Here is a 24,318-nt window from a genome sequence, read left to right as displayed (position 1 = left end):
CCGAATATTGGCAATAACCCGAATTTGCACGGCCATGTAAACACCAATAACCCCTTTGAATAACCCGAATTTGCTCATATTCAGGTTTTTAAAAACCTGAATATGACCCCTGGGTTACTCCTTTTAAAACCCGAATATTCGGTCATGTAAACGCCAAACGGAATATCCCCATCAAACGGAACATGAATTTGTTTTCTGCGCATGCTCTGTTCACAAGGAATCCTGGTATTTTGAGTCCAGGAAGTTCTTATAAACACGGCGAAACGCAAGACCACGCCACACTTTTGGAGTGAGGAGGAGACTAATCACTTCATAAATGTAATGAAGGATATAAACAATTTGGCATTTGTAGACGGTAGAAAGTACCGGGATAGCGAGATTTACAAGATGGTGAGCGAAAAGTTGCACGAAGCAGCATTTGTTTTGAATTTGGATACAGGAAGAAGAAGCGGAAATGACGGGAATTGCGTCATCACGTTCTCCGCGCGTCGCTGGTTTGATCGGGATATCCCGAATGATTAATTACCATGTATACAGGGATAACCCTGTTTGCTCACGCATGTAAACGGAATATTCCGAATGTTTCAGTAACTGAAATATTAGCAATAACCCGAATTTTGACTGCATGTAAACGTAGTCAGTGTCATACTCATCTAGAAGGTTTGGCTGTTCAAATAAATGATCCCTGTCTTATTTTTGTTGAGACTAAAGAAATTTGACTCCATCCAGGACTGCACACCCCTAAGACAGGTTAGCAGGGCCTAGATAGATCTTTAGGTCACCTGCAAAAATATTAAATGAGATGTTGAACTTTTAAAAAATGGACCCCAAAGGGAGAATATAAAAAGAGAGGTGAATAGGGCCCAATATGGAGCCCTGGGGAACCCCGTACCTAAGAAAGGACACAGCTGAGGAATACTGGCCTAACTTAAAGGAGCATGAGGCAGGATTGAGGCAGGATTTATGAAAAAAATTTGTATACGTTTTAAGTTTTCTAGTAATAATAAATCAGATGAAGCGTTCCAAACCAAAAAGAATGAGCCCTTTAGTGTATCTCTCCGTTGCCTTGAACAGGCTGTGTGCTGCAAAATGTGCTGCAATTGTGGGGCCGAATTTCCCGCGCTGGGCTGCGGATGTGCGTCAAATGACGCTGCATGCCCGTTCTCCTCGTTCTCCCGTGCCGTCTTCACTGTTGGCTGCAGTACACCCAACGGCCGTCGTGGCGAAGGGTGGCGCTAGAGAGTCTCATTTCTTAAAAGGAGCCTCATGCTCCTTTAACAAATAAACTCAGATCAGACAGATAAGATTAGAACCATTTCAAGAATTTAATAAAGTCGTACAGCTCAAGGCGTGATAAAAGAATGCTGCGGTCGACTGTAACAAAAGTTGCGAACGAGTCCAACAGCAGCAGGACAGTACAGCTTCCTAAATCAACAGTCAAAAGCGGGTCATTTAAAACTCCACATAGGGCTGTTTCTGTACTGTGGCGTAACTTAAAACCAGACTGGAACTTCTCAGAAAGGACATTTGAGTCCAGGTATGACTATTTGAGGAGCTTGGATTGACAAGGGAGCTTAGACGTGGGCCTGAACTTAGAAAAATCTGAAGAATCCAATAAATTGCTCTTTCTGATGAGCGGCTGGACCACAGTGTTCGAAGGCAGCTTGAACAACAAACATGTATCACTGAAGAATTGACCAAATCCATAACACATGGCCCAATGGCCCTCAAAGACTAGGTGGGATGATGTGTGCAGTGAGATGGTTACATGTGCTGGACGGTTTCAATATAAGGTGGAAAAGGACACAGTTTCTCAAAAACCACTGCAGATTCAGCAAAAGAGTCATCGGCTTATCAGCTTCTTTAGACATTGCAAGATCTGAACCTGAGGTTAACTCCCTGGCACATCCTACCCCTTGGAAGATTAACAGCAGTGTCAAATGTTTTCCACTCGTGGATAACCTTTCTCACCGGAGAATGATGCACTCTATATTGTTTGATGTACAGAGACAACTGCGTCTCTATGCTCGCTGCTGACCGCTTTCTTCCACATCTGGAACCGGTTGCATTTATTAGTAAAACAATAATTTATATAATGGAATGGAACCTGAACTACAACAAAAAAATGTTAAAAAAGCTACATTTGCCAGTTTAATATTAATATTTAGTGCCAACAATCAATTTTTTTATCCTGAGAATAAGGACGGCGATATATTGTTCAATTTCAATTAAATTCAATTGTATTTATATAGTGTCTATTACAAGAGAAGTTGTCTCTAGGAGCTTTCTAGAGACCCAGAACATGATACCAATATGTATATATAAATATTAATATATGATACCAATTTGATATGATGCCAATATAATACATGATACCAATATTTATTTATAGTATTGTGATACCAATATTTTGTTTCGAATCAGCCAAAGCCACAAAACCTTGTTTGAAGTGATTTCAATGTTCAGCTTGAGAGATGCAATCATGAATTCATTTGGAAATAATCCCTCAACTGTAATAAAACAACTGTCCTTAGTTTCAAAATGCTTCTTTCTTGTTAACATCAATGACAATGTTATGTTTTGAGAATGCCACAGCAGAGACCGCCGGAGCCGCTACCCACCAACTTCACTGCAACGTGTGTGGCTATCTTGATGTTATATAATACAGTCTGGCTCTTACACACATACCTGGGAGTTTGTTAAAATGTAGTGCCCAGTGAGTCCTGGGTGCACATTGACGACTCAAAAATAGCCCTGGACACATATCAGGTCCGCATTACATCAAGGCATGTTCATGTCGGCACAGCAGGTTCTGGTTACACGTGAGGCAGGAGAAGTTTAATACTCATACACCAAGCACAGCGCTCCGCACTTCCACCCTACAGTGGTCCGGCGCCTGTCCACCCTTTACCAGCCCTCAGGGAAGCATTTCACTGGAGCAGCATCACCATGCCTAAAGTCTTAGTGCCAGGTAAGGTTTGACAGAGCGAGTCTCTGTGTATTGCACTGATGGAAAAGTACTTTCTGATAACTTTTCACAGGTCCGTGACAAAGAAAACTACGACAACTTGAAAAAAGGAACTCTTACCAATAGTATACTCACTTCCTGACTATCTTCCTGTTCATGGTGTATCCTGACCAAAAAATGGAGGGAAACAAGTCACAATAATGCTTGATAATTGATAAGACCTCTATTAAAACTTTGCAAAAACAAAAAAGAAAGAAAAAGGCAGATATGTCAATATTAAAGGTGTCCCAACTTTATTTTGTAGTGCTAAGGATTAAATTCCCTTTTCTTTTTTTAAACCAATGCCACCGTAAAAATGACAGTTCCTATATGACAGTTATGGCATCCTTTATAACAGGTTTACTGGGATACATGGGTTGAAATGATTGATATCGTTGTTCTTTCAGAGTTTTTCAGTTGTGCATTTGGTTCTGGTGGTGCAGAATTTAGGGAGTGACTGTGAACAATCTGCTACAGGATATATGATAGATGTCACTTGTCAGTACATACCAAGTGTGATGTGAGAGCATGCCAACTTTTGGCCAGTTGAACCTATTTCAGGTTTCCACGATACTCTTGTAATACATCCCCAGCATAAACAGATTTATTCTAAATGCTGCTGTGATGACTGATCTCTATATCCTTTACCCAGCGAGGGGCAAGTGGCAAGTCCCATTATGATGTCAAGTTTTTTTTAAAGGGCTGAATATGATACTAAAACAACCTAATCATCTCCACCAGGTAGACTCAAATCTGGAGCATCTTATTGTTGTTTTCCTGTGCTATCCACTTGGTTTTCCTTTTTTTTTTATCAGTCACAAAGCCCTAATTGGCCCCACACTGTGCTAAGTAATAGATATCAGGATTTCCACCTATCGGGGTCCAGGGTAGGTTTACGGGGCCTCAACCAGTGGTGTGCTTGCATTACCAGGAACCTCCCAGCAGTAAGCATTTTTAGAAACTTCCACAAACTTGAGACCAGTCCCTGCTTTGGAGTACTTCAGCGTGGCCCCTAAAAATTCCTGAGTGAGATATGGTATTGACACAATGCTGATTGGGAATCCCATAGGCAGGAAATTATGTCCAGCCCTCTCCATGAATCTCTTCCAGTTCTTTGTCACCGTTGCCATGAATGTGAACACAACAAATAGAAACACAGCTGCTACCTCAGCTCCTTCTGTGAATGCGTTTCATGCCCACTTGGTGTTTAACTTGATATAGTGGTAGTATACAGTATATAGTGTGTGTATATATGTGTATATATATATTTATATATATATATATATATATATATATATATATATATATATATATATATATATATATACACACACACACACACCGTATTTTCAGGACTATAAGGCGCACCTTCAATGAATAACGTATTTTAAAACTTTTTACATATATAAGGCGCACCGCATTATAAGGCGCACTAAATATATGGTAAAATACCGTACTATAGTGGCTGGGGTTGAGTTACGTATCTACCTGATGGAGCTGCGCTACAGGAAATGCTACAAAATGCTACAGCAAAAAAACGGGAAGAAAAGTACCGTATGTCAAACTTTATTAACAAAATAAAAACCAGCTTTGCTCCGTCTCGTCAAAGTCGCCATTATGCGAGTCAGCGTCGCTGCTGTTGTCTTGGACATCTGTGACGATTCCTGGTGTTTTTAGCGCCGTTACTTCGGCAACACCAACTACATTACCCACAATCCCCCTGACTACAGTAACAGAAATTACCGTAATGATCATAGGCTATATAAGACGCACTGCATTATAAGGCGCACTGCCAGTTTTTGAGAAAATTAGAGCCTTTTAGGTGCGCCTTATAGTGCGGAAAATACAGTGTGTGTGTATATAATAGTATATTTGACTTTATCCCTTAACACTGCTAATGGAAATCCCCACCCCCTAGCTTAATGAGTTGAGCTGAGCTGAGCTGAGGGAAGCTAAGTTAAGTCAAGATGAATTAAGACAAGTCTAGTTGAGCAAAGCTAAGTTAAGTCCGTCTCAACTCGTGAGTTGAGTTGAGTTGATACAAGTCTAGTTGAGTTGAGTTGAATTGAGTTGAGTTGAATTGATCTGAGTGAAGCTAATTTAGGTCTAGTTGAATTGACCTGAGCTGAGCTAAGCAAAGCTAAGCTAAGTTGAGTCCATCTCAACTCATGAGTTGAGTTTAGTTGAGTCTAGTTGAGTTGATCTGAGCTGAGCAAAGCTAAGTCGAGTCAAGTCGAGTCAAGTCGAGTTGAGTTGAGACAAGTTTAGTTTAGTTTAGTTGAGTTGAGTTGATTTGAGTTGAGCTGAGCAAAGCTAAGTTGAATCGAGCTGAGTTGGTCTTAACTGAGCTGATGTGGGATGAATATTTCAGACTTTGTCCTGTACAGTTGCTCTTGATAGATCGTGTCTGAAAGATCCACCAAAACATTTTTAGAGCTGAGAAGAGATTGCTCAAACTCAGATGAGTTCAAGATTAAATGACCACTTTGTGCAAATTAAAAAACAGAGATTTTCTTACTTGCAGAGATATTAAGCCATACAGTTAATGTGTTTCATCATTTTTTTTCTTTTCCTCTACATAAACGTCAAGCAGAGAAAAACATCTGTTCACAGATTTTTGTGAAGTACTCATGCGTTTTCATCACTGGTGCTTTAAGATAAAATTACACATGTTTTGTCTCCCTCACTTACCCCGGACTGTCCCACCCTGACTGGGACTTTTTTCAGAGGGAGAAAGTAAGTATCCAGCTGGGAAATGTCAAGGTCGTTTGAGAGACAATGTGCAGCATTTCAGATGCATGGATCATGGTCCAGTTATGCAACAGTCACATCTGTGTTGGATTTTTTTTTTCTTTGTGCATATGTGAATGCAAACTATTGGTCTGGAACTGGGTAAATGGAACCTCATTCATAAAAAACGCAGTGGAACGTAGTGGAAATTCACATTTATTAATAAGCCGTTCACATTCAGTGTTGGTTCTTGTTAATCATGCTGCATTTGCAAAATGTAGCATCATCAACTAAACTATGAGCTGAAAGTGAACCTTTACATTAATGAATGACTTTTTCAACGATTCCCGACTTTTTTGAGCCATGAAAGACTGGGCACAGATAGCATTTTCCTGAGTGCCAGTGAGACCCAGTTAATAATCCTTCACATGCATGGAGATGTGGGGATGTGGAGATGTTTAAAGAGAATGACAGAGCCGTGATGGAGTCGGTTTAGTGTCCTGCATATTTGATCCAAAACATGTCGCTCCACTGGAAAGAATGAGAAACAATCCCTGCATGTGTACTGAAAAAACATTTACCACTCCTTTTGCCCATCCACTGCATTCAGCACAGAAAGAAACCACAGACTATATATATATATATATATATATATAGAAACCACAGACTATATATATATATATATATATATATATATATAATGTAATTTATATATATGACTCTCTCTCTGTCTCTCTCTCGCTCTCTCTCTCTCTTATTATATATATATATATATATATATATATATATATATATATATATATATATATATATATATATATATATATATATAATGTATGTATATGTAATTTACATATATGATTATATATATATGACTCTCTGTCTCTCTCTCTCTCTCTCTCTCTCTCTCTCTCTCTCTCTCTATATATATATATATATATATATATATATATATATATATATATATATATATATATACACATACATATATATGGATATGACTCTCATATATATATATATATATATATATATATATAACCGTGACACTTTCATTATCCATTCATATCACCTTAATTACACCTTTTTTTTTCACTGCTCACATCACTTCATTACTTATCATGCATGGAACAGTTCATCAACTGTCTCTTTTTAATTTATCAACTGTGTGAATTTTTCTTTTTTTGGGGGGGGGTCATCTTTACCCATAACACCATGAATGTCACATTTTCTAACCAATGCTTTCCTAACACTCTCTTTTGCGGTCATATCCTGGTCGGTGCTACTCTACTGATGGGCATAATCAGGTCATGAGAGTAAGTATGGAGGTTTACGAGCAGAAGCCGATATGGTGTTGGTGTTGATCTCTTTGTTGCTCTAGTTGTCCCGGAGTAGACAGCCTTGGCTCTGGTCCAATAGGTGCATGTGTCACGTAGAGTTTGTTATGTACGCGGTGTATAGTAGTCACTGTCTTGACAGCTGCTGTCATTTTTTGTCCCTCATTTGTCAATCAAACTCGCTTATAAACCCTCTTCTACTCTTGCCGGAGAGGATGAACACTGGAAAAGTAAAAAGAGTGAAAGAATGCTGGGTCTGGAGTAACATATTAAAGTTGTATCCATAGAGGCTTTCTGTGTGTGTCTCAGACTTCATCAAGGACTGATGATGGAGATCCGCTGTGTGCATGACACTTTGTGTTTGTAGCTCGATGTAGAGGTGAAAGTAGCGGATTAGTAGTGGCAAAGTCCATCTTTGGTCTTGTATACCATGCATGTGCTGGAGTCTGCACACATCCTGGTGGATAAGGTATGTGCTTTACGTGTTATAGATGTAGTACCTTCTTGTTGGTAGATGTAATCATTGAGAAGTGTGTTTTTTTTTACAAAAATGTACAAAGTGTGGCTTGCTTGGTGGAGTTCAGTGCTGCATGGCGCGATGGGGGCATCCATGTCGTTAAAAGGAATAACCTTTGGGGCGCTCCACAGAGACCGATGACAAAATGAGGGCCTTCGCGGAGACGGTCTTTGCATCGGAGACCAAAGATGAGAACGTCCGCGATGAGATCTCCATGTTCGACGTGGCCGAGGACTGCCCCATCCTTAACCAGGAGATGGCCCACCATCTGCACACCGAAGATGATAAAGAGAAACGGTAAGACGGACGACGATGGACGGTCGCTTGTAAGTTGGTACAAACGTTTCAGAAAATGTTACCAAGCATCTCTTCTGATCAACAGCAAGAGGAAGTCACGCAGTCGCACCGTCACCGTGCCTGTGGCCGGTGCGAAGGAGGCCTTGGCCCCTGTAGTCACTGTGCAAGTGGAAACACCCAACTACCTGGAAGTTCCTGACTTCCAGAGGGTGGCCGTCATCGGAGATTATGCTGCCGGGGTATGTATCGTCTTCCCTCATAGTTGAACTAAATTTAAAAAAGCATTAAAGTGCGACTACTCTCCAAACATAAACAAGCGCTCGCTCCAAACATCACCAACACTTAACTCCAGCGGTTCGTGTTCCTGGTTGTGAAGGTTGTGAGGGGAAGTACGTCATAAATTTCTCCTCAGCAAAATTTTATTTGTTAAAGGAGCATGAGGCTCCTTTAAAGAAATGAGACTCTCTAGCGCCACCCTTCGCCATGACGGCTGTTGGGGGTACTGCAGCCAACAGTGAAGCCGGCACGGGAGAACGGGGAGAATGCGCATGCAGGGTCGGGAAATTCGGCCCCCGAATTGCAGCACATTTTGCAGCACACAGCCTGTTCAAGGCAACGGAGAGATACATTAGAGGGCTCATTCTTTTTGGTTTGGAACGCTTCATCTGACATTATTATTAGAAAAATTAAAACGTATACAAATTTTTTTCATAAATCCTGCCTCATGCTCCTTTAATACACATCAAAATTTGCATTTTAGGCCTTTCAAAATTCAAAAACAAGTTTTGGGAATTTTTTCAACAAAAATATTGAACATTTCAGGATTTCCAGCTCACATTCCATAAAATAATAATACATTAAAGATACATTTATATGACATTATGATAATACTTGAGTAAAGAAAAGAAAAAAAACTGAAAAGAAATTTCAGTGACAGACTTCATATCCCATTGAATAGAATTATAATTATTGTGACTCATTTTTAATTAAACATTTATGAATGTATGTTTAATATTTTACAGATATATACAGATGTATACAGATATTTTTCATTTGTAATTCAAAAACAAGTTGGTACAGGGACAATGGAGTAAATGATGTCAGCAGGTGAAGTAAACAGAGCACTGGAGTGAGCTCAGATGAATAGTGATAGTAATGAGTTCTGTCAGAGCCCTTGGCAGAGGTTGTTTACACATATGCTGCCTTCAAAAATATTTTTTTCTGCAGGAACGTCCAGTTATGTTTAATATGACAATGCAAAACCACATTCTGCACACATTACACAGGCATCGCTGAAGAAAACAAGCTACTGAACCGTCCTGTCTGCAGTAACCAAAAGACAATCTGTGGAGACTTTTGAAACAAATAAAATACAATAACCCCATATTGTTGCACCCCTTAGACGTGTTTTTGGAAAGTGTTGCCAGCCTGAAACTAGCAAATATTAACAAATGAAACACCGAAAGGAAACAGACTCCAGTTACATGTCTGTTTTTATAAACTTTTTATTTATTTAGATTTAGATTTTTGCACAATAAGAAACAGAATAATATAAAACGGAACAAAACAAAATATCTTATACAGGGAGAGAAAATATCTGAGACAAGGAAAGGAAAAAAAAAAAAATATATATATATATATATATACACAATTAGAATATTTCAAATATTCAAATATTTATTGATGTTTCAAGAAAATACACATACAGGACTGTCTCATAAAATTAGAATATTGTGATAAAGTTCTTTATTTTCTGTAATGCAATTTAAAAAAAACAAAAATGTCATACATTCTGGATTCATTACAAATCAACTGAAATATTTCAAGCTTTTTATTATTTTAATATTGCTGATCATGGCTTACAGTTTAAGATTAAGATTCCCAGAATATACTAATTTTTTGAGATTGGATATTTGAGTTTTCCTAAACTGTAAGCCATGATCAGCAATATCAAAATAATAAAAGGCTTGCAATATTTCAGTTGATTTGTAATGAATCCAGAATGTATGACATTTTTGTTTTTGTAATTGCATTACAGAAAATCACAATATTCTAATTTTCTGAGACAGTCCTGTAAATGAATATACACAAACAACACCTCATGTCAGGGCCCACAAGTGTGATTTAAAGGGGACCTATTATGAAAAACACATTTTCTCTTGCTTTAACATATACTGTATAAAGTGGTCTCCCGTCAGCCTGCCAACTCAGAGAAGGAGGAAAGCAACCAAATTCTGCATTATGGCATTGCAAATTCTGCAATGCCATAATAGGTCCCCTTTAAGTGTTTTTACTGCTGCATGCTACCGTGGGTCAAGTTCAAGGATGCAGGAGGCCTTGACTTTGAATTTCACTGACTACATGTGTCTGCGGGTCAGTGTCCAGCCAGCACTCTTACCCCCAGCACCAAAGGCCCATGCATGGAGCTCATCTGAGAGCAGGGTTCAGGTTTCATGAGCAGGGGTCTGACATTTGCAGAGAGGGAAAAAGGGCCTCAGAGGACCTGGTTATCATTTCTGCTTCAGCTTCGAGCTTCTCATTTATCCAGTTACACCTACTGGTTTAATGTCGCACTGTCACCGCGAGCAAGCGGCGAGCTCGTGTAGCAGCACAAAAAAATACATAAAAATAGTAAGCTTTTGTACTGACTGTGAAAAATGCAACCGCTGTGACTGAGAAGCGGGTAAGATAGAAGGATGCAAACGTGTACTTTTTTACCTCCTGGATTTAAAAAATAAACTAAATAGTGTTTTAGGCAAGGAAAGTTTATTTATATAGCACAATTCAACACAAGGTAATTCAAAGTGCTTTATATCGACATTAAAAGTGGCAAGACATAATTAGACAGTAAATAACAAATAAAATGAAATACAATTATGAGAAAAGAAGGTAAAATAATAAAAAGCACAAGTTGCTGAAAACTAAGGGCAGTAGAGTACAGGACACATCTCATTTGCGGTTTTCAGAAAGTATTTAATTTAAGAGTATGCTTAAATAACAAATAAATGAAATAAAATGATAAGAAAAGAGATAAAAAGCACAAGTTGTTAAAAATAAGGGCAGTAGAGTACAGCAGGTAAGTATTTAATTTAGGAGTACGCTTCAGTAAACAGTAATGTTTTTAGGCCTGATTTAAAGGAGCTGACAGTTGGAGCAGACCTCAGGTTTTAGCTAAAACAACACTTTTTATATCAAACAAAAGGGCCTAAATAAGTACTTTTCAAGACCTTCATCCGCTGCTGTCTTAAAGTTTCTACATGAGTGCAAATCTTTAAAATTGAACTTCTGGAGGTGACTGTAACATCTTTTGTATGTGACACAAGGTGACCATGGATGACTTTGAGTTGTCCTGTAAAGGTCTGTACCGCGCCCTGACCATCAGGGAGAAGTACATGAGGCTGGCCTATCAGCGCTTCCCAAGGACAGCCTCCACCTTCCTCCGCCAAATAGAGGGAGAGACCTTCAAAGTGGAAGATCAGGTGCAGCCAGGTGAGAAAAGCAGCAGAGGTGAAGATCTGCACATTTCAGGTGTCGTATGCGAGTTTGGATACAAAACCTTTTCGTCCATCCTCAGAATTCACCGCTCCTCTGAAGGAAGGGGAAGACCCTTTCAACCTCAAGAACCTGCCGGAGAATCTGGGCTACGTGGCCCGTATGAAGGACGGTCTCATCTATGTGTACAACGACGCAGCAGCTGCCGACAAACACAAGCCCAAAGACCTGCCCCATCCCGACTACGACACCTTCATAGACGACATGAACTTCCTCATTGCTCTCATTGCACAGGGCCCGACGTGAGTCCTCTCAGTGTGTTTCTCTGTTTGACTCTACATCTTTGAAAAAAGCTAATCGTGACTTCTAAAATAGATTTACTTAAAATTCTGGAAATGTACATTTCATTTGACGCCTGATATATTGATAGAGAGGATCAGGGATGCTTCTTCCCCATAGCTCGCTACCAGTTGAGGAAGGTCAGAATTCAACACAACAGAGATATAATGACACCAATATGGTTTTGTTGTCCATTTCAGCTTAGCAGAAGAAAAACATGACCACTCGGTGTATCCCATGCATGCAACCATACTCAAGTTTTCCCCCTTCAGCTAAGGCCATTGTCCAAATGAACAATGAGGTGCATAAGAGGTCAGCTTCATTGGTTCACGATGTACTACCAGTTTACTGATTTCAAATGCTTCATCTAATATTTATGACATTTAAAAAACAATTATTGATGTTAAACCAATCCACAAGTACTCTAAAAAAGGTATACAGTAGGTAGAAATACAATTTGGCTGCAAGAGAATGAAACATTTCCTTGTGTAAATGTAGTTTTGTATTATATTTTCACATTTCAGGCAAAAAATATTCTTCAGTAATAATTTGACCTCTTGAAACAAATTAATCAATAACTACTTAGTTTAATGATCTGTGAGGTTTCATGAAATGTTCAGCTAACATTTCAACCCAATCAGATGAAAAATAAGAACTAAGGGAGGGAGCATTTGGAGTTTGGGGGTGAATTTTCCAGGAGATTAAATGTGGTGTTAATTGCTGATGTTTATCACCTTGTAATATAAACTAATCTATGTTTTTTCAGTAAGACATACTGTCACCGACGTCTGAAGTTTCTCATATCTAAGTTCAATGTGCACGAGATGTTGAATGAGATGGAGGAGATGAAAGAGCTGAAGCTGAACCCCCACAGAGACTTCTACAACTGTAGGAAGGTGGGCATGAATGGCACCTGCTACACACAAAACTGCAGAGTTTAAGCCTGTATTTTTAGCAAAACATCACAAAAGTGCAGTATGGGGCCACAGTTCAGATAAAGGTTTAAAGTTAGAGCGAAATGTTAAATAAATTGGATAGCTGGCGGGTTTTTTTTGTTTGAGCTAACCAGTTTATTGAGCAGACACGTCCCTCTGCCCTCATTTACCCTTGAAATCTTTAAATGATATTTAAGAGAAGAGACATATATTCAAGGGAGTTAAACACAATTGATTTAAATTAACTTGATTTCAGATATTTTTTTTAATACATTTTTGGAGCTCACAGCAAAAGCTCAGAAAACTTAACACTTGTTACAAGTGGCCATGCTTGTTGTGCTAAGTCTCCCTCTGGTGGCCGCCTGCGGTTACTACACCAGGTAAAGCCTCAACCTCAGCTGATCCCGTCTCCCTCGTCTCTCGGTCTTTGCAGGTGGACACCCACATCCACGCAGCCGCCTGCATGAACCAGAAGCACTTGCTGCGCTTCATCAAAAAGTCTTACCGTGTGGACGCTGACCGCGTTGTTGCCAACTATAAAGGGAAGGAGGTCACTATGAGGGAGCTGTTTGAAAACCTCAACCTGCACCCCTACGACCTCACTGTGGACTCACTGGATGTGCACGCTGTATGTTTTGCTTCCAAGTAGACTTGTGGTGTTAGATGTGAAAATCTATTGAACATTGAATTAAAACTCTTCATAATTGAAGATTTCAATAGTTAAAAAAATTGTATAACCAGGTTTCTTCTGTAGTTTGATAAGATGATCTTAAAAAACCTAAAAAAAAAAACTTTTTTGCTTACTATCCTGCATCTGCATCTGTTTTCTTGTCTCTGCTGTTTCTCCTGAAGGGTAGACAAACCTTCCAGCGTTTTGACAAGTTCAATGCCAAGTACAACCCCGTAGGAGCGAGCGAGCTGCGTGATCTCTACATGAAGACAGAAAACCACATCAACGGAGAATACTTTGCCACCATCATCAAGGTTCACTTCTTTTTTTTTAATATCTTATTATTTCACAATAATTTTCACAATTCACATTTTCACATTCACGATTTCTATTCTACCCACATTCCTACCCTCCCCATAATTACCCTAGGGGAAAAAAAAAAAAATACATTAAGGAAGAACAAAATTAAATAAATATTAAAAAAAATAAATAAATAAATAAATAAAAAAAAAATATATATATAATGGCAGCAACAGCGATATCAAACTATATATATATCCATACATACATACAAACATACATACATATAAGGCACAAGTTCGAAAATAGAGATACTCATTGGTCCCCTTTGGAAAAATTCTCCAGTTTTGAAAATAATGGAAACCAAAATTCTTGAAAAATATGACCACGGTTGTATTTTTCCAAAGTTAATTTTTCCAATGGTAAAAAAACTGAAATTTGATTTTAAAAAAACTGGAAAGTTGGAGGGGAATCATCTTTCCAAAGTAAAAGTATGCATTTCTTAGCGAAGTATGTGATCATAATTAATATCCTGCTTTTTTTCCGGTCTAACTGAAGATCCAGTGTGTCATTTAATAAATACAAATTGGAGCTTAACTCAAAATTAATTTCTAATACTGATTGTGTGAAGGAATTAATTGATTTCCAGAAACTTATTAAAAGATCACATTCCCAAAACATATGTACAAATGTTCCATCGATTCTTTTTAGAATCAAGGTTCACTTCTAATTGTGGAGATACTGTAGAAGATAAACACTGGGAACTGTCTCATTTGTCTCAATGTGATGAACTGCTGATGTGCTGTTGACGTGTCCAGGGTACGCCCTGAAGGAATGACTCCAGCCCCCCGTGAACCTGCATAAAACTGAAGTAGCTTTCTCTCATCTTTGCCTGCATCAGGAAGTAGCCACTGACCTGGAGGATGCAAAGTACCAGTATGCTGAGCCTCGTCTGTCCATCTATGGTTGCAACCCCAACGAGTGGAGCAAGCTCTCCGGCTGGTTCGTCAAGCACAGAGTCTTCTCCCCAAACCTCAAATGGATGATTCAAGTTCCCAGGATCTAGTAGGTTTTCAACCGTCACTCGTTCTTTCATGTAATCTGCCGCAGCTGCAAGACACATGGCGATGTGTTTGTCCTGATGTGGGTAAATTATAGCATCTCATTTAACCACAATATGACGTTCAAGAATTTCCCACCAGGAATCTATTTTTGACAGTGAAATACTCCTCTATAATCCAAAAGATGCTTAGAAGAACTGAAAGAGGGCTGAAACGCAGATATATATGTATACATATTTATGTTGTTTTTTGGTCTCTCTTTCATCTCAGTGACATCTTCAGAGGCCGAAACTTTGTGCCACACTTTGGGAAGATGTTGGAGAACATTTTCCTTCCCATTTTCCAGAGCACCATCGACCCGCAGTCCAACCCAGAGCTGAGCGTGTTCCTCAGACATGTGAGACAAACTTCATTTGTGCTGATTTCCAAGCCATGAGTTGATATATAGATGTTTTCAAGCATTGCTGTGTTGATACAACTGCAATGGACACATCTAGACAGCTAGTTAACAAAGTATTTACATGATTTTGTGGTACCCAATAAAGGTATTCCCCCAGTTATTCGCAGCTGCTTTTGCCCTAGTTGTAAAAACTACCAAGGAAACATCCAGGCTCTATGTCCACCTTATAATCCTCTGGTTCTTCTGGTGTTCAGGTGACGGGATTCGACAGTGTGGACGATGAGTCCAAACACAGTGGCCACATGTTCTCCACCAAGAGCCCCAAACCAGAGGAGTGGGACATTGTCAAGAACCCCTCATACACCTACTACATTTATTACATGTATGCCAACATCGCTGTTCTCAACCAGCTGCGCAAGTGAGTAGCTTTTTTCTCGATGGCTTGAATTATTGAAATGTCATTAAGGGTTGGGTAAGGTGAGTTTGCTGTAAGAAAACACAAGGAACCCCAAACCAGAGGGGTGGGGTAGGGTGTTTTCTTAGGGAGCAATGTAGGGAGGGGGGAAGAGGAGGTAATTATCCCTGTTTCATTGATGTTTGTTCAAATATCAACATGTGCAATGCGTCCAAAATTTGCTTTACCAACCATTGAATGTTTATCAGCTCCTCTTTCACATCTTGCAAGTCACCTCCAAAGGTATATCCTCTTTTCTGTGGTTTAACGCTTCCTCATTTTGCGTCCTGCAGACAGAGGGGGATGAACACATTCACGTTCAGGCCTCACTGTGGAGAGGCCGGTGCCGTCACCCACTTGCTGGCTTCCTTCATGACTGCTGACAACATCTCTCACGGTCTTAACCTCAAGAAGGTCGGTCCTTGGGATGCAGTATCTCGTAAAATAACCCAAGTTACCCAAGACTGCTGTTCATGGACTTGACCAACACTCTAACGTACCTTTGACGCAAACTCACTGAACATCTTGGTCTTTTGCCACCAGAGTCCTGTGCTGCAGTACCTGTACTTCTTGGCCCAGATGCCGATTGCCATGTCCCCCCTCAGCAACAACAGCCTGTTCCTGGAATACGCCAAGAACCCCCTGCTGGAGTTCCACCAGAAAGGCCTGGTGGTGTCTCTGTCCACCGACGACCCCATGCAGTTCCACTACACCAAGGTCCGAGCCCACGAGAGGAGGCCTTTGATGATAACGTAGACAATAATGCATTCTTGGCTGTTTTAGAATGGGCATTGTTTACATCTATAGATCTATGCATTTCAGTTTAATGAGGTCAGAAGTTATTTTTGATCATTTTTTTCATGTTACATCGGATAAGTAGGCTGCTAAACAAACATAAACAGGCTCACGGCAAACTTACATTAATTGTTGCCTTAATACTTGCAGGAACCTCTGATGGAGGAGTACGCCATCGCAGCTCAGGTCTTCAAACTGAGTACATGCGACATGTGTGAGATCTCCAGGAACAGTGTGCTGCAGAGTGCCTTGTCTCACGAGGTAATAAACACAGCTGTAAAAACCTCCGTGGTCATCTGACAGAAACACACCCTGACTCCCAGGGCCGGTCCTAGGATTTAGGTTGCCACAAAAAGCCCCCAAACCATACACATACTGTACTGCTTACAACTAAATGAACGGACTCATATAATAGATATGGACAAATGAATTATCAACAAATCTCTTACTTTAGTTGGAAGTAAAAAATGTAGGAACGTTTTTTGTGCAAAAACGTTCAATAAACTGAACTGAACCCCAGTTGGGACCTAAAGAACCACATAGACGCCACACATGCGGCTATCAGAGATGACACTGTATACTCTCCTGACACTTGCCCCTCGGGTTTTCTTCTGCGTTTTCAGGAGAAGGTCAGATTCCTTGGTGCAGATTATCTCAAAGAGGGTCCAGAGGGTAACGACATCCGCAAGACCAACGTGGCCCAGATCCGAATGGCGTTCCGCTTTGAGACCCTGTGCTACGAGCTCAACCTCATCAAGGATGGCGTGAAGAGCGACTGAACACTTTAAAACTCTTCTCCAATGTGATGTAGAAAAGGTTTCGGAAATTGTTTTTATAGTGACTTTCCAGCAAGTTCTTCTTAAAGTAACAGACCTTCGTAATAGGCCGTTGTTTTCTCCTTTGAAGGAGGGAAAGTTTACATTTTTGTCCTCGCTCTAAATAATTTAAACATCTTGTTCATGTAACAGTCTGTTTATATTGCGGAAGAAAAAAAACCCACCATGGATGAGATTCATTGGAAATAAAACGTCAAAAATGCATAATTTATTTATGTATTTATTTATTAAGTGATTCTTCCTGCTATTAATGCATCACACTGCAACATCAGGTATCATTTACAGACGTCTTAATTTTACAAACCCAATTCCAAAGAAAGTCGGGAATGTACACGTCACAAAGATGTATTTTATTTACAGTAAAACACTGAAAACGTAGCAAATGTTAAAACTAAAGAAATTTACCTTTATAAAAAAAATGATGAGGTAATGTTAAATTTGTTGGAAACAACAAATTCTCCATGAACATCTCATTATATGTTGTTAATTTACATTTTGAAGAGATAGCCTACATCTTTTTTTTTTGGTTTGTATATTTTGATTGGACTGCTCTTACTTCTGTACATTTTTTGGGAACTTGGATTTTCACACACTTTACTCAAAGCACATTTCACATTTTTAATGTTTCACAAAAGAGTAACCTGAGATCAGTTTTGAAAACCAGGATACAAAGGAACTAAAACGTTTCATATCATAAATAAAAGCTTACTTATTACTGGTTCTCAGTCATATTCAATGACGTGTGTGGTCGCGCAGGTGCGAGGCCAGTGCCGGTATTTCCCAGGACACGTGAAGACAGCAGTATTCATCGATGACAGCTGCAGAGGTTGATGTGGTGACGTCTTCCCTCCTGCAGGATTTGATAAGTTCCTCAAACTGCGTCAAGTTCAGCAGTACAAACACTCAGATCGAAACAGGAAGTTGGTTAAATACCACAGTAAACTTCAAAGTTTGTAAAGTCATTTTAAAGTTGCTATTATTCCAGCATTCTAACCTAGATATCCAGGAAAGAATGAAGTTGAACAAGAAAGGATTGATTTTTAAAGAAAAGAGAAAAAAGACCACAAATGCTGATCAAATTTCTTCCAGACTGACCTTGTGTGCGAGTTTATTGATTAGCACCAACCTGTGTAGGCTGATACTCAGGTTGAAGCATTGAAAGTTGAAATTTCTCCAATGTTTCAATGAACAAAACACTTCCTTTTCAAGACACGGAGCCCACAATGCCCACAATGCAGTGCTTAATGTCACTTTATTCAGAGTGAACGGATGCTGACACTCAGGACATGTTCAGTATGTATGTGTGAGCCAGCGGTGACACCATTAGGGAAGTGAGAGGAACGTCTTTTTGTTCTGGTGACAAGCGCCAACATCCCACGTCCAAGCAAACGCGGTGGTAGGGAAAGTTGCAGTTCCTCAACTGACCACTGGGGTTCTGGCTCTAAAAGTTAATTTCCACTGACCTCCATGTTAAAACTTTACATTAACTACCATGGAGGTGGAGGGATGGGGGTAGGTTGTGGTACATCAGGTGAAATTATATATAGCAACAAATTAGTGCTATTTGGCCCTTTGTATTGACATCTGGGAATAAAGACCTAGCAGATTATAATCATTCATATTTTAAACTGAATACATTTCATTGTCATTACAATTTAACTAACAAACCTTTACGACTGGCTGTGGTTTGGCCTAGAGGGGGAAATTAAGCATTTACTAACAAGGCGTTGAATAAACGCAACAGCTATTTCAGATTTTAGCACCAAAAAGACATATAAAATAAGAGGTCTTGTTGCAAATCGTCTCCTCCGGCACATTCACAGCAGCTCGGGCACGGTTCAGCAGAAAGAGCCTGCAGAAGCCCGGTGTGGCCTGCGTCCAACAAGACCACGATGCTGATTGGTTTGGCCTGGTTGGCCAGGTCCAACACCCATCAGCAATAGGTCCCAGTAGACTTCTGCTCATTTTCAGCGTTGGCAGCACTCATTTAGGGTATTTTTTTATTAGCAACACAAGATTTAATGTACGTAATATTAATTAGCATCACAGGTTTCCATAAGCTACTACTACTACTACTACTGTCATTTAGCAGACGCTTTTAACCCTCAGATGTAAGTCGCTTGGTATAAAAGGGCCTGCTAAATGGTGGTGGTAGTAGTAGTAAAACACTCTCCAGAAAACATATAGGCTAAGTGATGTCACAGGGCATTTGTCCACTACTTCTTCAGTCCATTTTGGATTGACGTCCGTTTGGATCTATCTTGCAGTGCGTCCGAAATGCCATACTAAACAGTATATACTCAAAAAGTATACTTAAGTTCGGCACACTTTTGAGTAAATATCAGTGGTGTGCATTAATTTGGACGTACTACTCAGAGCCACACAGCACTTCCTGCCGTTGGGAGGGGGGGTTGTTACCATGGTAACAACTCCTGTCACAGCAGCAGTAGCAGCACTCCGCTCCGCTCTTTCCCGTTTAACCTGGCCGAAACAAGATGACATTATATATTATTATTGTAGCAATGCTCGTGCTACGGGGGTCACCAGACAGGACAGCAGACACAGGGTTTCGTGCAGGAAACGTTTTATTCTCTTTCACGTGCACCAGCACCTTCAGTAGCTGTCCTTCCTCTCAGCAGAGCTCCGCTCTGCGTCATATCTCGGCCCGCACACTACTGAAATACACAGAGAGTGATTAGACACACCTGTGCACCATCAGCTGTTCCAGCCGCGTCACCTGTGTGCCACTCCCCGCACTCCCTCTCTCCCCTGCAGACAATGCCCCAATCCTGCACCCTGCCACAATTATTATATACGAATATTATAATATCAATATTATGTAATAATATTATTATACCTAATATTATACTTATGACATATACGTATCACTTAGCAAGTTTCTCCCTTCTGCATTGTGGGAAGCAGAAACTTCCCACAATGCAATGCAGCGGTGTTTGGTTGCTAAGTGATACGTATATGTCATAAGTATAATATTAAGTATAATAATATTATTATATAATATTAATATTATAATATTCGTATATAATAATATTATATAATGTCATCTTGTTTTGGCCAGGATAAACAGGAAAGAGCGGAGCAGTGCTGCTACTGCTGCTGTGACAGGAGTTGTTACCATGGTAACAACTCCCCCTCCCAACCGCAGGAAGTGCCGTGTGCGCTTTTAATACTATGTCCGAATTAATGCATACTACTGATATTTACTCAAAAGTGTGCCGAACTTAAGTATACTTTTTGAGTATATATGTTAAGTATGGCATTTCCGACGCACCGCTAGTGTCCATCCATCCATACTAATACATTTCTCCGGAATGAGTATGCATAGCGCATACTATTGTGTACGTACTAATGTTTCAGTAGCACTAAAAAATCTCACGTTTGGTGCGTCCGAAATGCCATACTAAAAAGTATATACTAAAAAGTATACTTAAATTCGGCACACTTTTGAGTAAATATCAGTAGTGTGCATTAATTCGGGTTGTTACCATAGTAACTTGTCACAGCGCTCCGCTCCGCTCTTTCCCGTTTATTCTGGCCGAAACAAGATTACATTATATAATATTATTATATACGAATATTATAATATTATAATATTAATATTATATAATAATATTATTATACTTAATATTATACTTATGACATATACGTATCACTTAGCAACCAAATGCCGCTGCATTGCATTGTGGGAAGTTTCTGCTTGGCTAGTGTCCATCAATCCACACTGAAAAAATTCTCTGGAATGAAAATGGATAGAGCATACTATTGAGTACGTACTAATGTTTCGGACGCACTAAAATATCTCGCACAATCATTTTGCTACTCATTAGGGTGGAAGTACGTGATTTCGGACGCAGCCATACTGTTTTTTGCATACTCATTAGCAGGGGTGCAGATCCGATGTCAGGATTGGGGGAGACACCAATGTGATTTTAATTACGTGTTTATGACAGATAAGACTACATAAATACACCCATCCTAACAGGTATATGATAATCCATTGATCCACCAATTGATTATTGAAAAGGCTTCGTTGAAAACAGACGCATACGACCGGGAGGAGGCGGGAAAACAGCGGAGAAGTGAGCCACATGTTGGCTACGGGCAGGTACGAATGTAAACAGAACGTTGACAAAAAGTCATTGTCGAGCCCGTCAAAAATTTTAAAAATATTAATTCAGACTAAAAAGAAAAAAATGTATGGAGAAGCAATACTTTCATTCTGTACACCTCAAAACGCACCGTGAATGTATTATTTTTCTAGAAATATATTTTGAATAAATATTCTACATATTCAACCTTTAAAGGAGCCGTCTGTAAGAAATGTCCAAAACTGGTACTGCAGTCACTTTCAAAATATTGTTGAGCGGCGTGTACCCCCCTCCTCCCCCCGACCAGAGGTTGCCAGGTAGGCTGCAGAATGTAGCAGGAACGTAGGCTGCCATGGCTGCGATAATTAGAGCCGAGCTGGCAACCCGGATGCCGAAACAATACTGACTTGGTGATTGGGAGATAGGTGGAGGGTGGAGCTTCAGAAACAATACTGACTTGGTGATTGGGAGATAGGTGGAGGGTGGAGCTTCAGGCCAAAACAAAAAATGAAAACATCAACATCACTTGAGGGCTGCAACTCCTCTTTTTAAACTGGAATATCCTGGCTTGAGTGCTGTTGTCAGTGACATAAGTATTTGAAATGAAAATGATTTTTAAATGTCTGTTGACATATCGGGGTCATTTTATGATTCGTTTTATTATTGCTCTTACATACAGCTCCTTTAAGTCTGAAAATACATTTGTTCAATTTTGAATAATTTAGGGTATTTTTATTGGGGGGGACAATTCATGTTTTTCAGAAAAAACATGAATCTGCACCCATGCTCATTAGGGTAGAAGTGTGGGGATTTCGGACGCAGCTTTGGTTTTATTTTGGAAACCACCGGAAGTAGTAATGTTCCTATCCAACTTTACATGCATTGTCTAGAGAGGGGTGGAAGAGCAGTTTTTCTGCTTTAGCTGCTTTTCTCCGCTTCTGTTATCACTTTTAAATGTTGCCCGTTAGTGTTCTGCGCAGTTTTATTGTAATAAACGACTCACTTTCCTCCCCTGAAGAGAACAGAGGTTTGTTTAGGAGCCAGTCGTGGCAGCAGCGTCGTGGGACTCGCCGCCTCCTCACGACTGAGGGAAAACCATGAGACCAAGCGGACTTTATTTTCTCTTTTCAGCAGCAAACATGACTTTGTCTGGCCGGTTTGATCGAGGCTGGTAAGTCCTGAGCTTGGTAGTAAAAAGGCATGTGTTCAGCTTCTCTCAGGTTACATAAAGAGCGCTTCAGCTTTATTCTGGTTATTTAACATCTGCCTCACTATCTTGTGGTTTCATGTGAAATGTGGTTAAAAGAGAATAAATCTGATAGTGTTATTGACGACTTTAATACTTTTGTAAGGAAAATCTGTTGGTTTGACTGAAGTTATTAACCCCCCTCCCCTTTTTTTCTGTCTTTACAAGGCCAGATTATTGTTTTCTTGCCTTTCCAACCTCAATTAACTAATTTCAGCATGGATAATAAAATTAGATTATCTGAATAATGTTAATAATGTTTGCTTTGAAAAAGTTTTACTTACTTTCTAAATCTTTTTCAAGGTTTTATTAACGCTAGTTTATGGTTTTTGTACATTTGTAAATGAAAAAAAAAAAAACACAGGATGATGTTAGTTGAATGATTTATGTGAGTTAAGATGCCTCCCTCTTTTATAATCTCCATAAATTTTAATATTATTTCACAGAAGTGACTGATCTGTTGACAACAGCAATGACAGAGATTTATCACATAATCCAACATGCAGAATTACCTGAAATCCTTTTGCATTAATGCAGAAAGTGATATAAAACACAGGAATAAATGACAACAGGCCAGATTATTGTTTTCTTGCCTTTCCAACCTCAATTAACTAATTTAACCATGGATAATAAAATTAGATTATCTGAATAATGTTAATAAAGTTTACTTTGAAAAAGTTTTACTTACTTTTTAAATAGTTTTTTTTCAAGGTTTTATTGAAAAGCTAGTTTATGGTTTTTGTGCATTTGCAAATGAAAAAAAAAGCAAAGGATGATGTTAGTTGAATGATTTATGTGAGTTAAGATGCCTCTCTCTTTTATAATCTCCATAAAGTTTAATATTATTATTTCACATAAGTGACTGATTTGTTGACAACAGCAATGCCAGAGATTGATTACCCGAAGTCCTTTGTCATTAATGCAGAAAGTGATATAAAACACAGGAATAAATGACAAGGCCAGATTATTGTTTTATTGGCTTTCCAGCCTCAATTAACTAATTTCACCATGGATAATAAAATAAGATTATCGGAATAATGTTAATAAAGTTTACTTTGAAAAGTAGTGAAAAGTTTTACTTTCTAAATAAAGTTTTTTTTTAAAGTTCAGGGTGTTATTAACGCTAGTTTATGGTTTCTGTAACTTTGACAATTAAGAAAACCACAGAATGATGTTAATTGAAGGATTTGTGTTAGTTAAGATGCCTTTCTCTTTTATAATCTCCATAAATTTAAATTTTATTTCACATAAGTGACTGATTTATCACATAATCCATCATGCAGAATTACCCGAAGTCCTTTGGCATGAATACAGAAAGTGGTATAAAACACAGTAAATGTAAATGAATAACTCGGTACAAGAGAAAGCATCTCCAAATGTGTAATCAAAATCTAGTTTTTCTGCTTTGGTGTGTCTCCAGAAGACATAAATAAAAACATCGGTATCAAACAATCCTACATGATGCAGCTGTTAAGTGCAAGTTTTGTCTAATTTTCAGTTGAGTTTAAAAAAAAAAACCCAAAACCTGTCCTGGTAGCTGATGATGGATCACTGCTTTTATGACTATTTATCTCCGTCTCTGCCTTTGAAGCTGGCATGTATCACACCAGTACTTGTCTTTTTATTATAATGCTAACTGTCACCGTTGATGATGAGCAACAGCCTTGCAACACACCTACAACGTGTCCCGTCATGCTGCAGGTCTCCGGGATGGGAGCGTGTTTTGGTGGTTTCGAAGGTGTGGTTATGTTCAGTTTGCCATGTGATGACGGGGTACGACAGTTTCATGTGCACCA

The 24,318-nt window shown here is 39.2% G+C and overlaps 2 protein-coding genes across 7 annotated transcripts in view; both read left to right on the top strand.

Annotated features, from left to right (window-relative positions):
• The window catches only part of ampd1 (adenosine monophosphate deaminase 1 (isoform M)), a 28,060-nt gene extending 10,658 nt beyond the window's left edge, over nt 1-17,402 (top strand). The window contains exons 1-15 of one of the 3 annotated variants that reach the window (XM_061736763.1): nt 2,820-2,971; nt 7,720-7,885; nt 7,971-8,124; nt 11,209-11,374; nt 11,460-11,679; nt 12,483-12,612; nt 13,085-13,279; nt 13,504-13,635; nt 14,523-14,686; nt 14,953-15,079; nt 15,337-15,500; nt 15,830-15,950; nt 16,080-16,253; nt 16,482-16,592; nt 16,955-17,402. In XM_061736763.1, coding sequence (XP_061592747.1) covers nt 2,950-2,971; nt 7,720-7,885; nt 7,971-8,124; nt 11,209-11,374; nt 11,460-11,679; nt 12,483-12,612; nt 13,085-13,279; nt 13,504-13,635; nt 14,523-14,686; nt 14,953-15,079; nt 15,337-15,500; nt 15,830-15,950; nt 16,080-16,253; nt 16,482-16,592; nt 16,955-17,110 — 2,202 coding nt within the window. In that variant the 5' untranslated portion in view covers nt 2,820-2,949 and the 3' untranslated portion in view covers nt 17,111-17,402. Of the gene's footprint in view, nt 1-2,819; nt 2,972-6,842; nt 7,051-7,719; nt 7,886-7,970; nt 8,125-11,208; nt 11,375-11,459; nt 11,680-12,482; nt 12,613-13,084; nt 13,280-13,503; nt 13,636-14,522; nt 14,687-14,952; nt 15,080-15,336; nt 15,501-15,829; nt 15,951-16,079; nt 16,254-16,481; nt 16,593-16,954 lie in introns of those variants that run through there. The other 2 variants (XM_061736764.1, XM_061736765.1) reach the window with 2 other exon arrangements.
• Nucleotides 17,403-22,155: 4,753 nt separating this feature from the next.
• The window catches only part of dennd2c (DENN/MADD domain containing 2C), a 48,768-nt gene continuing 46,605 nt past the window's right edge, over nt 22,156-24,318 (top strand). For all 4 annotated transcript variants that reach the window (XM_061736747.1, XM_061736745.1, XM_061736746.1 and 1 more), the window contains exon 1: nt 22,156-22,447. The gene's annotated coding sequence lies outside the window, so the exon portion shown is untranslated. The remainder of the gene's footprint in view (nt 22,448-24,318) is intronic.

Source organism: Cololabis saira, chromosome 12, assembly GCF_033807715.1.
Source record: "Cololabis saira isolate AMF1-May2022 chromosome 12, fColSai1.1, whole genome shotgun sequence".
NCBI lineage: Eukaryota > Metazoa > Chordata > Actinopteri > Beloniformes > Belonidae > Cololabis > Cololabis saira.
The sequence above is the reverse complement of the archived record's forward strand: the minus strand, read 5'-3'. Positions and strand labels throughout refer to the sequence as shown.